The sequence below is a fragment of the Polistes fuscatus genome, unplaced genomic scaffold, assembly GCF_010416935.1.
Source record: "Polistes fuscatus isolate 324 unplaced genomic scaffold, CU_Pfus_HIC Scaffold15, whole genome shotgun sequence".
In the NCBI taxonomy this organism is placed as follows: Eukaryota; Metazoa; Arthropoda; class Insecta; order Hymenoptera; family Vespidae; genus Polistes; species Polistes fuscatus.
This window is the reverse complement of record NW_025113053.1, coordinates 3,234,476-3,248,225: the sequence shown is the minus strand read 5'-3', so window position 1 is coordinate 3,248,225 and position 13,750 is coordinate 3,234,476. Positions and strand designations below refer to the sequence as shown.

The 13,750-nt window shown below is 28.2% G+C and overlaps 3 protein-coding genes and 1 long non-coding RNA gene across 9 annotated transcripts in view; 1 reads left to right on the top strand and 3 right to left on the bottom strand.

Annotated features, from left to right (window-relative positions):
- LOC122514491 overlaps positions 1-13,750 on the bottom strand; it is a 779,718-nt gene that overhangs the window by 648,105 nt on the left and 117,863 nt on the right. The gene's annotated exons all lie outside the window — the stretch shown is intronic.
- On the bottom strand, positions 504-6,450 carry LOC122514470 (membrane-associated guanylate kinase, WW and PDZ domain-containing protein 1-like). 4 transcript variants are annotated; one of them, XM_043631335.1, is made up of 11 exons: positions 6,107-6,450; positions 5,182-5,262; positions 4,871-5,096; positions 4,384-4,787; positions 4,104-4,292; positions 3,451-4,014; positions 2,871-3,372; positions 2,638-2,773; positions 2,001-2,558; positions 1,727-1,897; positions 504-1,653 (listed from the first exon to the last, which is right to left on the bottom strand). In XM_043631335.1, the coding sequence occupies exons 2-11, from the start codon at positions 5,228-5,230 to the stop codon at positions 1,480-1,482; spliced, it is 2,973 nt and encodes a 990-aa protein (XP_043487270.1). In that variant the 5' UTR covers positions 5,231-5,262; positions 6,107-6,450; the 3' UTR covers positions 504-1,479. The 4 variants fall into 4 exon arrangements, with proteins under 4 accessions (XP_043487270.1, XP_043487271.1, XP_043487268.1 ...); XM_043631336.1 differs by having other exon boundaries at positions 2,871-3,342; XM_043631333.1 differs by having other exon boundaries at positions 2,871-4,014.
- On the bottom strand, positions 6,550-8,951 carry LOC122514481 (3-hydroxyisobutyryl-CoA hydrolase, mitochondrial). 2 transcript variants are annotated; one of them, XM_043631363.1, is made up of 8 exons: positions 8,753-8,951; positions 8,596-8,680; positions 8,231-8,301; positions 7,928-8,169; positions 7,593-7,834; positions 7,304-7,523; positions 7,042-7,229; positions 6,550-6,960 (listed from the first exon to the last, which is right to left on the bottom strand). In XM_043631363.1, the coding sequence occupies exons 1-8, from the start codon at positions 8,753-8,755 to the stop codon at positions 6,830-6,832; spliced, it is 1,182 nt and encodes a 393-aa protein (XP_043487298.1). In that variant the 5' UTR covers positions 8,756-8,951; the 3' UTR covers positions 6,550-6,829. The 2 variants fall into 2 exon arrangements, with proteins under 2 accessions (XP_043487298.1, XP_043487297.1); XM_043631362.1 differs by having other exon boundaries at positions 8,231-8,304; positions 8,753-8,950.
- On the top strand, positions 9,407-13,706 carry LOC122514471 (protein vms-1-like). Of its 2 annotated transcripts, XM_043631337.1 has the most exons (13): positions 9,407-9,578; positions 9,654-9,779; positions 10,169-10,375; positions 10,462-10,802; positions 10,972-11,086; positions 11,401-11,555; positions 11,639-11,864; positions 11,933-12,202; positions 12,297-12,512; positions 12,647-12,914; positions 13,030-13,171; positions 13,246-13,419; positions 13,502-13,706. In XM_043631337.1, the coding sequence occupies exons 2-13, from the start codon at positions 9,680-9,682 to the stop codon at positions 13,664-13,666; spliced, it is 2,379 nt and encodes a 792-aa protein (XP_043487272.1). In that variant the 5' UTR covers positions 9,407-9,578; positions 9,654-9,679; the 3' UTR covers positions 13,667-13,706. The 2 variants fall into 2 exon arrangements, with proteins under 2 accessions (XP_043487272.1, XP_043487273.1); XM_043631338.1 differs by lacking the exon at positions 13,502-13,706 and having other exon boundaries at positions 13,030-13,166; positions 13,246-13,284.

Here is a 13,750-nt window from a genome sequence, read left to right as displayed (position 1 = left end):
TGTGTCAAAATTATTGTTTTATGAAACAGAGTTAGAAAATTTGATATTAATTTCTAATTATTATTCACACAAAATATTACCTATTGCCAAAAAATAATATTGGTAAATGTAAATCTGAAACTTCATATTTTATAACTTTTATCATATTTAACTGTAGCATATACTACTTTATCTTAATTGCGTGGTTAAGGATTTTTTTTAAAAAGTATGCAATTGTAATAAAAATATGTATAGTAATTATCAATTATAATTTTTAAGTCTGAATTTCTTTTTATGAATTTCTCAGTATTAGCGTTATTAAATATTTACTTATTGTATAAACATTTAAAGTATCAATTATATTTATACCAAGTATGCTTACTATAGATATCTCTTTTTAGATGAACAACAGTTCAATAAAATGGAAAATCGAACTTTCGGATGTTTTTTAGAGTGCACACCCATCTTGTGTAATTTCAATAAATGCCTTTGTGGGGTGCCCTCACCAATTGGTCGAATACTTATTTGGTCGAGTGTGAGATTACTCTACAATGAATTTTAATACAAATTTATAATCATTTTGAAGGCCCAAGCATTCACTTAGTAGTTGTTATTAAATACGGAACACGCGCAAGGCACAATACTTTCAAGCTATCACACGTGTTAGGATCAATTACGAAACCAAACAATCAAAATATAAAACTAGCACCAATTTAGTTAAGATGAGCAAATGTAATAGTATCTAAAAATTAAACTCCTTGCAAGCTAAAATAATAGCTGCAGGATAAAAGCTACATTAGCTGTCATTTTGATACGATTTTATAAGTACGAATAATAAAAGAACCTTTCTATTTATTTATAAATATAATGAATGTAATTAAAAAAAAGAAAAATACTAATACGTAATTTTCAATATAAGTTAATATTTAAAATTCCGTCATAATTTACCCACTTAGTTTAAATGGATATAAAATAGATCAAAATTTTGGTGTAGATATATAAAATACGTTATAAAGAGCGCATGTATATATGAAACAATTTCACACTGATCATATATATGTTAATATCTAACAATATTATCCAATATAAATATAGATAATAAGTTGACACAAAAGATCTTTTTCTTCCTCCGTTGACAATTGCATACGATACCAATCATTAAAAATCATTGTTATAAAATATTATACATAATGACATATGTTTTGGTTTTTTTCCCTTCCTTTTTTATAAAAGTAAAACCAAGTATATACCTGGTTTACATTTGATCTACGGAGTGCCAGAAGATATGTTTCATCTTTTTTTTTTTGGGGGGGGAATTTCTCCTTATTTTTTGTATTGTCTATTGCCTGTCTTATCTACTTAACACATTACCTAATGTTATACCCTGAAGCTTGATTCCAAGTCATCAGAAGTTATACAAAGGCAAAATTAGCATTAGCATCATCATAAAAGATGTTTCGTTAATTTATGATTAATATGTTATTATTGAAATGGTTAATCTCAAATGTTCATATCGTAGAGATGTGGAGGAGCACCTACCACTGATGGCATTTGGCAGCCACGTCGTACTAATAGACGAACTGAAGGACCACCATTGCGAATGATTTCTATTGCTTCTGTGTGTGTCATATTTTTAGTATTGATACCATTTATTTCGATTATTTGATCCCCAACCTAAGAATTATTGCAAAAAAAAAATGATAAATTATAGATTTAGTTACATATTTTAAGTAAAATAGATACTTACCCTCAATCGATTATCGATAGATGCAGGTCCATTTTCAGCAATTTGCAGTACAAACAATGGCATATTCTGAAATTCCCGTCCACCACGTATACTAAATCCAAAGCCTCGAGTTCCACGTGTTAATTCAACAGCATGATACTGGCCTCCATCTCCTTCTCCTGTTGGTTCATCCTAAGTTATATAAAATAATTCATGATTATAAAAAACCTCAATAAATGAAGACATATATTATATTATACATATTATTTTAAACTAATATAATAACAATGAATACCTTTTGAGATAATGATGTACTGCTACAACAATCATCAAGAGGATAACCAATGGTTAACGTTACAGAATATCCAGAATCTTTGATTAAATTCACGATATCTTTATGACATACATTTGTTATATCAACGTGATTAACGGCTAATATATGATCTCCAACATTTAGTCGACCACATCGTTCCGCTGGAGATCCCTCAATTATTCTACCAATTGTAGAGCCAGCTTTATTGACTGACGATATAATTACAAAACCGAATCCTTCATTTTCCATTCTAGTAACTGTCACGTCATAAGGATATTGAAGATTCATTTGTCTACTATGAATTATTATATCATTTGAAGCTTGGAGATTATCTTGTAAATGTTCTTGAGTATTAATACGGCGACGTATTCCCAAAGTAACTCGACCATTTTGAGCTGCAGCTATCATTAATTGTACTACATGATGGTGTGAAGAATTCATTACACTTTCTCCATCAACGGACATAATCAAATCACCGGTATTTAATCTGTTATCAAGATCTGCTGCACCACCAGGTACAATATGACCAACAGAAACCTGCTAACCATTACATACTATTAGTTCCAGTTTCCTTTTCATATCCACATGTATATAAATTGTAATATTTATTAGAACTAACCTGAGATCCTTCTTCTGTACCACCTACTATTCTAAATCCAAACCCTGTATCTTGTCTGACTAATGTCACAAGTGTCTCAATCCATTCTATATCAGGTACAATTGGACAAACCAATTCATTACTGTACTGTGGATACCTTTAATCAAATAAATATAAATAGATTGTGAATGTGAAATTGATTATAAAAAAATTAATTTTAAAAAGTTAAATAAGAGACTAAAATATTAACATACCGTGCTATAGAACTGGAATGTGGTTGTTCATGTTCAAAACTAGTAGTTTCCTTTCGCTTATCCCATATTTCACCAGTGTCAACATTTTGTTCTTGACCAATTGAGTAAACATTATAATCTGTTTCATTATATTGGGAATGCGATTGAACGGCATACAAATCTTTATAATAATCGGAATGTATACTTCCATTTTGTTTTAATATATTTTCATGATGCGAAATGTTAATAGAATATAAATCATTATTTATATTCAGTTTATCATTTGTCACCCAATCATGCTTAGTAACATTTCTTAATGATTCATCATCCATATTGGCCATGGTAGCAAAGTTGTCTGTTAAGTTCGTAATGTTTGCTTTATATGGATCAGTATAATACATACTATGACTATATTCAGAATATTTATATCGAGTATCAAGTGGATTCAATTCATTTTCACTTTGTACTTCATTCCAGTTTGGTCTATTTGCTGCTGTAGGAGATTTAGGATGACTTCTTGTATCTATTAATGGCGTTTTTGGTCTGCTAGGTATTACTGTTTTAGATTGAGTACTATAAATATCTGCAGTAGGAGTCTTACTTCTGAAAAAATCTGGAGTGTTTTTTTCCTTATTTTCTTTAGATTTCATTGTGGTCCTTTGAACGTGCACAAGCGCTTCTTCGTTACGTGGACAATCCTTTAATACTTGGACAACCTCTGAGTGACACATATTTCTTACATTGATATCATTTATACTAACCAATATATCACCTTCTATTAAATTCTTACAACGTTGACGATCCAATATCTTTTTAACTTTTTGACCATGTGCAGAATCTGCTATAGTAAATCCAAATCCCATTGCTCCTTTTACTATAGCAATACTCAGAAATTCTGATTTGGAAGACACAGGAGAGTCTTTACATTCATTAATTTCACTATTTTCTGATAAAAGAATATCTGTACTGCTTGGTCTCTTAATTGTGTTAATTTTGTCTGAAATGCAAAGGTCAGGCATAGAATTCACAGACGTTGTAGCAAGATTTTCACCATTTTGCAAATTATGTACTGGCAAAAATGTAGAATCTAGAAAATTGAAACGTGAATTTGATTGTAAAGGAGGTCCTAAATCCATGTACATGCCTGGCTCTTCGGTCAAAACATCTAAAAGAAATTATTAAGATAAAAGAAATTTCATGTAGCAACAAAGTTATTAACTTGTAAATGAATTATTAATTCTAAATTTAATTTACCTGGTGGATTAACTGCTATTGTAGTAACAACCTCAGTATTAGGATCATTCGGATCAAATGGTAGTGGATAACCTCTACATACTTCTAATGTAACAGTTTCACCACTTCCAATTGATTTAAATACATTTACCATTTCATTATGAGTGAATCCTAACACGCAAGTATTATTTACATATACCAATACATCACCTATCAAATAAAATTTATTTTATTGTATAATTTGATTAACATACGAAAAAATATAAAATATGTTTAAAATAAATAAATCACAAAATTATACCAGTTTGAAGTTTTCCGTCCAACCATGCTGGACCATTTGGAACAACACTTTTTATTTGAAGAAATTCTTCTACAGTATCATCTCCACCAACAATAGTAAAACCTAACCCTCTTGCACTTTTTATCAAAGTAGTTCTTATTCTTTGACCCTTTAATTTATCTGGATTTCTCGTAAAATTTGGACTTTTCCTATCAATTAAATTCTGTTGCGCTCGCTTTGCTTGCAAAACCGGATTTTCGTATTGTGTCCTACGATTTACATGATCAATAAAATATGTCCCATAGAGAGTATCGTCTATCTTTTCCCATCCATAAGGTAATTCATCATCTAGGCACTCCTCTAAAGATCTTTTTTGAAATTTTGATAATCGTGGATCCAACCAATGAGATGTTCCTGTATTATGACTAAAACATATTAAAAATATATGTATTTTTCACATATTTGTGTATTTTCTTACTTAATTAATTAGTGATCTATGTATACATACTCTATAAAATATACTTCTCCAGTATCCGTAAAAGCCTTTTCCCAATTTGGTGGCAAAGGTCCAAGTTGATCTTCTGTAGCTTGATTGCGGTTAATACCACCTTGTTCTTGATCCAAGGTACCAGTACTTTGTTCAGATCCTGTATTATACATATACGTTGGTGGGATACGGTGATTCCTTTCATCATTATTGGCAAGAGTTAATATTTCCTTATCCATGCTTTCTCCTTACAAAATCAAAAAAATATGATAGATTTTAGTATTTAAAATTAAATGAATAATATTAAATTCAATATAACTTATTTATCTTACCATCATTTGTATTGTCAACGGATGCTGCATCATCTGTTTTTGTAGCCATTTTAAAAGGCTATTTAATACCACCTCAGTACCCTAAGATGATACAAAGAGAAGAGAAATGTTAAATGATATATAATTTATTTAATAACTCTTAAATATACATGTATGTATTTATCGTATAATTAATAAAGAACACACGAGAGTGATCAAGGGATATACAAAAATAGAACAGATATTTCCTTCTTATTGAGGCTGTCAGGCGCGTTAACGAGGACAACAATAGCTACAGCAATCGTCCATCATATGCATTACTCGAACATTATCGTATTACAGATTCGTCATGTTTATCACGATAACGCGCATATATACATATATACATATATATACATAATTATAATCTTAGCATATACACACCCCATTTCTCGAGGACAAATTTAAAAACGATATAGTCGTATTAAATTTCTAGTAAGGACTTTCGTAGAAGAAAAGTACGATACTTAATAAATAAGAATATTGATGTTGGCGCAAATGTTTCCGATAAGAGAGAACATCGAGCGTCCTACATCTTCAAAAGGCAGGTGTCTCTAGGAAAATTACATAAAGCAGAAAAGGAACGCGACATAGAGCGGACGTGAATGCATTCTTAGGAATGCATTCACCCAATACTCTGAGCGCAGCCCACATATCGTGCATCATTGAATGGAACTTTCTATTCGCAAAGAAAACGACATAACTGTCTAACAGAAAAGATACTTCAATAAAATATGATAAATTTAACGGCATTACAGAATATAAGATTTGTAAAACTACGCAATTTGTAAACTTTTAGGAAGAAGGAAGATTAATTATATAGCTCTGCTTGTGTAAGCCATAATAGCTCTTATTATACAAGATATTCTTCGTTAAATATATTTTTTGGAAACGTTATTAGACTCACGTTGCTTTTGCTGTTCGTACGTCCTTTCACGCGCGACCATCATGCTTTTACACCACGATGACTTCTCAGGCAGAGATGCGTCGGCACTGAATCACTCTCATATCACGGAAATGCTCATGGTTTCAAAGAGATATCGGTGAAACGTAGCGCACTCATGCTAATGCACGATCACATGCGACACTATACGGCATTGCCATCAACCGCTATCGAATGCAACAAGGCATTTAACTGTAGGATACCAGTCACATAATAATTCTCAAAGTATCATCAATTCTATTTGTTTTAATTATTTTTTCGCAACACACACACACACACACACATTTATTTTATTCAGGAATGACTCAGTGATATATTTATCATTATAATATGTAAACTCATTATGTAGAAACAATTTTATCTTAAGATATTATAATATGTTAAATATATTTATATAATACATTGTACATGTTACAATATCTATTTATTACTCATGTGAGAAGAATAAAGTTAATAATAGATAAATCAATTAATCGAAGTATTGGCGCTAGTTTCGCTTTTTAATACGAAAAGCGCGTACGATGTATGAGAATTTAAATTTTAGATTGTCCATGACAATTATTTATTTTAATATCTTTGTTTATTAATTTTTAAGTAAAGTATAAAAGTATATGTTTTTATATATAGAAAAATAAACATCATAATGTAATTAATGCGACGATACAATTGATAAACTATACAGTATTATCAAATTTGCAATTCTTTATCATCTGGTAGTTTTTGAAATCGTTGATTAATATATTCATCTATAATTTCATCTAAGGATTTTGGATTCCACGTTGGATTTTTATTTTTTTTAATAAGTAAAGATGTAACACCTTTAATAGAAATATCAGATAGTTATGATATATTGTATTTTTTCATTTTTAAATATAATATTGAGACAATTATATGCATACCTTCATAGAAATCACTATTTTTGTGCAAACAGGCACAGCTTAATCTGTATTCCATTTTTAAACATTCTCTTAAAGTAAGTTTACTACCTTCTTCTATACATTTTTTTGTAACTTTCAGAGATGTCGGTGACATTTTTAATAGTATTTGTACTATTTGACTTGCCCATTCTGAATTATCTTTATTTAATCTTAATCGCAGAAAAGAAAACAAGAGAATAAATAATGTAAAAGTAGGAAAATAATAATACTTATTTTATCATACCTTTTAATTATTTCTTCAACAGAAGATGAAGAAAAGCATTTTTCAATTGTGTGTATATATGGTGATAAAGAGAATTCATTCATTAAATCTTTAGGTTGATATTTATTTAAAACTTGTTCAATATCATTAGTATCCAATTTTAATAAATCATCTTTTAAATCCTGGAGTCTAGCAGATGGAATAAAATGTGTAGCAATGCCAGCATGAAGTACATCAATGCCTAAAAGCAGACTTTTTGTATATTTTACTCAAATCATTTAAATTTTATTGTTAGATCTTATTTTACTACCTTGTAATCTATGTCCTGTGAGACCTAAATAAAGTCCTAATTTTCCTTTCAATCTAGAAAGGAAGTAACTTCCTCCTACGTCTGGGAATAATCCTATTGCAGTTTCAGGCATGGCAAATAAAGTATTTTCAGTTGCTATTCTGTATTTTCCATGTACAGATAAGCCAGCACCACCTCCCATTGTTATTCCATGTATTATTGCTATGTAAGGCTTTTTATATGTGCCGATTAAATGATTTAATCTGTATCAATATTTTACATTTTCAGAAATGTAAATTTGATACTAACAAAATGTTTTAGTCAACTTAAATTGATATTAAAATTTCAAAACATACGTGTATTCATCTCTAAAGAATTTTTCACCCAAGAAACTTCCGTTTGGTTCATTTAGAGAAGTAATTATGGCTTTAACATCTCCACCTGCACAAAATGCTTTATTTCCAGCACCTTCCATTATAACAAACTTTTTGGTAGACTCCCATTCTTTCAGAATTGGATATATTTTTTGTACCATGGAAAGATTTAATGCATTGAGAGCTTTTGGTCGATTCAGCGTTATTATACCTTTATCCTTTATCTACATTTTATAAAAAAATGTTTATGTAAACTACCAAATATATATTTGATTCTTATCTTACCTCTTTAATGAGAACTTCATCATTATCGGTACTTGTATTCATCATTCTGTTCTTTCCTATATTTTTGTTAACTGCTGGAATTTCATTAGGAGGTTTAGAATCTGGCTGAATTTTAGGAAGGACAGGTTCAATTATAGGACCTAGCATGATTCAATATATGACTATAATATTATACTGATTCTTCATTACATATATACAATATAATTGTTAATGTTAATAAAGATATATAGATTTTAGAAAACCTGGTATTTCTATAATTATAGGTTGCATAGGTGGGCCTTTTGGAGACTGATTAGGTGGTTCCTGATCGGGTAAAATTACTGGTTTGGGATTTGGGGTATTTGAATCAAATATTTGATTTTTACCTGAATTATCATGTACTAATAATTGTCTAACATGATAGCACGTGGTAGATATTCCATAGTTAAGCTTTCTTGTAGTATTTTTTAACTGTTCCAAAAGAGAAATGCGAATTAATATTGATTGATATTTATATAATAATAAATTTGTCATTGTAATTACCATATTTTTCTTTTACAATAAAAATATGACAAGTGCAACTTGTTAATTTGTTGAGATAATTATAGAAGAGGTTACAAATCTTTCAATCTTATATCACATTCATCTAAATTATCATAGCTATTATGTAAATAGCATATAAAACTATATATCACATATTAATAAAATAAATTAGAGATAGATATAGAGATGGAGATAAAGAGAAAGAGAGAGAGAGAGAGTACATATATGATTAAAAAACAATTATTAATTGCGAAATCCCTTAGCAGTATAACTTAATGAAGTTAGTTTCTAAAGAGCACATGAAGTAATTAATTCTTTTTGTTTTATTTGCAATATCATTCATTTGTATTATCATTTATAAAAAAAATAAATAATAATATATTCGTTTTTGCAATTATAGAAATACTATGCAATAAATACAAAGAAGTATTTATATTAAAGTAAAATTATTGCAAACATTATATATATATATGCATAGTTTTCTTTTAGAATTAATAGTTGTGAATTTATAAAATAATAATATAATTTGTTCATCGGTTATTGTAAAAATATGTTATTGTTAGTATAAAAATATTTAAATCATTAATATATATTGGAGGAAAGTCAACATTTAAAATTCCCTCCTAAATTAATCCTTTTTGTATAAGATGGTACATACACGGTGATATGATGTAACTTAATGTAATCTTTCATTCTCATACGAAACGCTACGTAGAAAATACGTGTGAAAAGATTAGTAATTTCTGATATTGATTTGCCATTGATCACCTTTCCAATTTATTCCTTATATATCACATTCTAAAACTTGTACAGTTCTATATTTAAGGTATTTATAGTTATTAAGAAAGTGTATAACCTATTAATTTTGTATTTAATTAAACTATTGCAAATAAAATTTAAGGTAAATTCAATTGGAGTGCAAAAAAAATGGATCATCGAATGTTTAAAATTTACAATAAAGAAGATTTTGATCGGATTACTAAAGGCATTAAAGTAGCACAATGCATGCAATCACGATCATCTTCTGGTATGTATATTCAATATTTCATTTTACAGTTGCTGTTGTTTACTTTAAATAAAGTCGAAATATTTTGAAATATCTGTGATTATGAATTAACGTTAATGAAATCGATTCTTTGTTCAGACATTTTATTTAACATAAATTAGCAGTTTTACAAATTGTTAAGACATTTAAAATAAATGCTTGATGATAAGATTTTTATTATATTTATTTTATAATAAGAATAATATCTATACAATTATTTTTAGTCAAATTTATAGCATGGAGATTTATTATTTATTAATGTAAATTATAATAACATAATATATTAATGTTTTTTTTCATTAACGTTTATGTGTTATTGATGTATAAATTATACATTTGTATAGATACTATAATTAAAAATGATTTTTTAGTTCCAGAAATAGAAAATATATTAACTCAACTAGAGGAATTATCTGTATCAGATTCGTTGAGCTGTTCTTTTTGTAATACTGTATTTGAGGATAAAACACAACAAAGATTACATTATAAATTAGATTGGCATCGTTATAATCTAAAACAACATTTGAATGGTTTAAAGTCAATTAATGAAGATAACTTCAATCTTTTAGCAGATAAAGGTATTTTATAATATTTATTTAAAATTATCTATTTTTATAAAAGGATATATAAATTTTGATATATATTATATACCATACTGTACCAGGAGATGTATCCAGTCTTTCTGCTAGTGAAGTAGATTCTGAAAATGAAGACGATACAGGTACTTCGGAAACAGGAGGATCATCAAGTCTGTCTACGAAAAATAATGAATCAATGAGTAAGAATGAAAATTCATCTATTGTAAAAAATAAAAAACACGAAAGAAAGGGAAAATCTCAAGAAGTAGTATCTGATAGTTCAGACACAGAGTACAATGAAGAAATATCTAAAAAAAAAAAGATTCAAGAATTACTTGCTATTGCTAGTCGTCATTCCAAAGTATTTTTTGAAAATGACGATGGAAATATATTTAGTATATATAGATGTTTACTTCATAACAAAAAGGTTTGTTAGCTATTTGTTCATTTATTATACAAAGCATAGATTTAAGTTAAGTACATATAATTTTGCATGTAAAAATGCAAAAATTGTATCTTGTAACTTGATCTACTTTGTTAGAATCACTTGGCGTGTCTATACTTGCCAGATCAGGAGAGATGCACTTACGTTTTAGGAAATTCCTGAGGTGGACGATGAGATGATAGCTCAGGCAATGAATAGTGGGAAGAAAACATCATGGACCATTATCATGGTTGGAGGTGGACATTTTGCAGCAGCAGTTTTTCAAGGTTTCTAATCAATTATGTAATATATATATAAAAGTATACATAAAAGAAGTTAACTAATGGTAGGCGTTTTTTAATATTTCTATTTTCTAATTACTATGCTGTTATACTAACTTTTTATTTTTAGCTTTATTTTTAGCAAAACATTAACGGATACATTAAATTATAATAAAGCATTTAAAATAAATATTAAATTGCTTGTTCTTTTTTTAAATCTGTAAAGATATAATAATTGAAGTTTCTTAGTCTAAATGGAAAAATTTAGTCTTCAAAAGAAAAGGGATTTAAATTTTGTATTTTAATTTTATAAATTACAGATGGAGAACCAATTGTGCATAAAACCTTTCATTCTTATACTGTTCGAGCTAAACAAGGTTCTGCACAAACTTCTCGTGACAGTCGTTCATTAGGTAGTCATGCAAAAAGTGCTGGAGCAAGTTTGCGTCGTTATAATGAAGCATCTTTTATACAGGTTTATAGTGAAAAATAAATTTTACATATAATATATTTTCATTTGTATAAGTATATATATATATATACTCATATATGATTTAGCATGTGCAAGAAATATTGGAATTATGGACGAATTATATCAACAATTCATCATTAATTTTGTATAGAGCTGTGGGGCCATATAATCGTACTATACTATTTGGTGGTAAAAATCCACCTTTAAATAAAAATGATTCTAGACTAAGGCCATTACCATTTCCTACTCGAAGAGCTACATTTAATGAAGTTAAGCGTGTGTATGATATACTAAGTACAATAGAAATATATGGTAAATATTTATTTTGGACTTTATAATAAATTTTATAGTACAATGTTTTACATATTAATATAATTTAGGTTCTGCAGCAAATTTTACTGATTGTTTCCCTATTTCACCACGACAACCACCACGAAAAAAGATTTCAAAAATTGATCTAGTAGTTGAAGTACCTGAAGAAGAAATAAATTCAAGTTCTAATGTAAAATTCACAAACAATGTCAATAGTTTGAAAAATAATGAAGACATTAAAATGATAATGCAACCATCTCCAGAAAGGCAACATAGGGGTTCTCGTGGAAACATAGACAGAGCCAAACCACGTAAAAGTCCATGCCGTCCTTTGCCTGGTATTTTATTTTTTTATCATTAAATAATAGCTTACAATTACCATCAAATATGTAACTAAAATAAAGAACTTATAGATTTTTAATTGTTTTTTAGATATTGTTATCAAATTAGCTTTGACATCTACAGAGTCTGAAACAAGCGATAACAATGATTACACTAATGATCAAGTAAATATGCCTCTAGTTGAACATAATATGGAAATTGAATTCCGAGAACATTTACTCGCTTTTCAGGATACTGTACCAAGATATATGAAAAATAAGAAAGCACGTAAACAAAAAAAGAAAGTGAAAAGAAATCACACTGATGGTAGTGTAATTTTTATAACAATATACTTTTTTTTTTTTTATAACATACATTTATTTTATTAATCTATGCAATCGTAGAATAATTTGTATATTATGTAAAAAAACATTTCTTTATGAAAGGTTAATTTGTTTTAGAGTCTATAGTAAATGAAGTATTACATAATGCTAAATATCAATTATGGAATGCATGTAAATTGGGTGATAATGAATTGTTAACTTCTACAATAGATATTTTATTAACTGAAGTTAAAAAATTCGAATCAACATTAGGAGAAGAAAGCAACGTAGATACTCGAACATCTTTCAATATGGAAAGTGTGATCAAATTGTTAAATGATGGAAATGAAGATGGTAATACAATGCTTCATTTAGCAGCTATTGGAGGACATTTAAAATTAATATGGTAACATATTTACGAAATATTATAAATAATATAGAAACTTTCTTTTTATCATAGAAAATATCAAAATCTAAAATGTCAAGTATTATCTGTGAAGGATTTGTTTTTATTATTACAGGGCGTTGTTAGAAATTGGGTCGAATCCTTGCAACAAAAATAAAAAATTACAAACACCTTATGCAGCTTCAAGAAATAAAGAAACTAGAAATACGTTTAGAAGATTTATGGCTGATTACCCTGACAAGTTCAATTATAGTAAGGTATTACTTTTATAAATTATTAAATAGTTCTAATTATTTACATACATATAAAAAAAATCGAATATTTTTGTTAGTCACAAATACCTGGACCACTTAATGATGAAATAGAACAAGAAGAAGCGGAGAAAAAGAGGCAACAAAGAAAAGTGAAACGCGAGAAAGAAAAAATTAAAAAACGAGAATTTGAAATAAAAAAGCGTGAAGAAGAAGCAAAGCAACGATTTTTAAATTTGAATGATAAAGAAAAGGTATATCTTTTTTTATATTGACATTTTGGAAATGAAAATATGAAACTAAAAAAATTATGTTCTCTTTTTATTATTATTATAGAGGGCATTAGTTGCAGAAAATATTACAAAAGAAAATCATACTGTCCGATGTTTTCAATGTGCTACAGACATTACAAATCAGGTGCCTTTTAATTACAGTTCAAATTTTTTCTGTTCTATGCCATGTTTAAAAGAACATCGCCTTCATAACAAACAAGTTCTCTAATGCAATAAAATATACGTTTAGAATAGGTTTTATAAGAATAGAAATAGAAATAAAATAATGTAGTAACGTGCTTTAATTGTATAA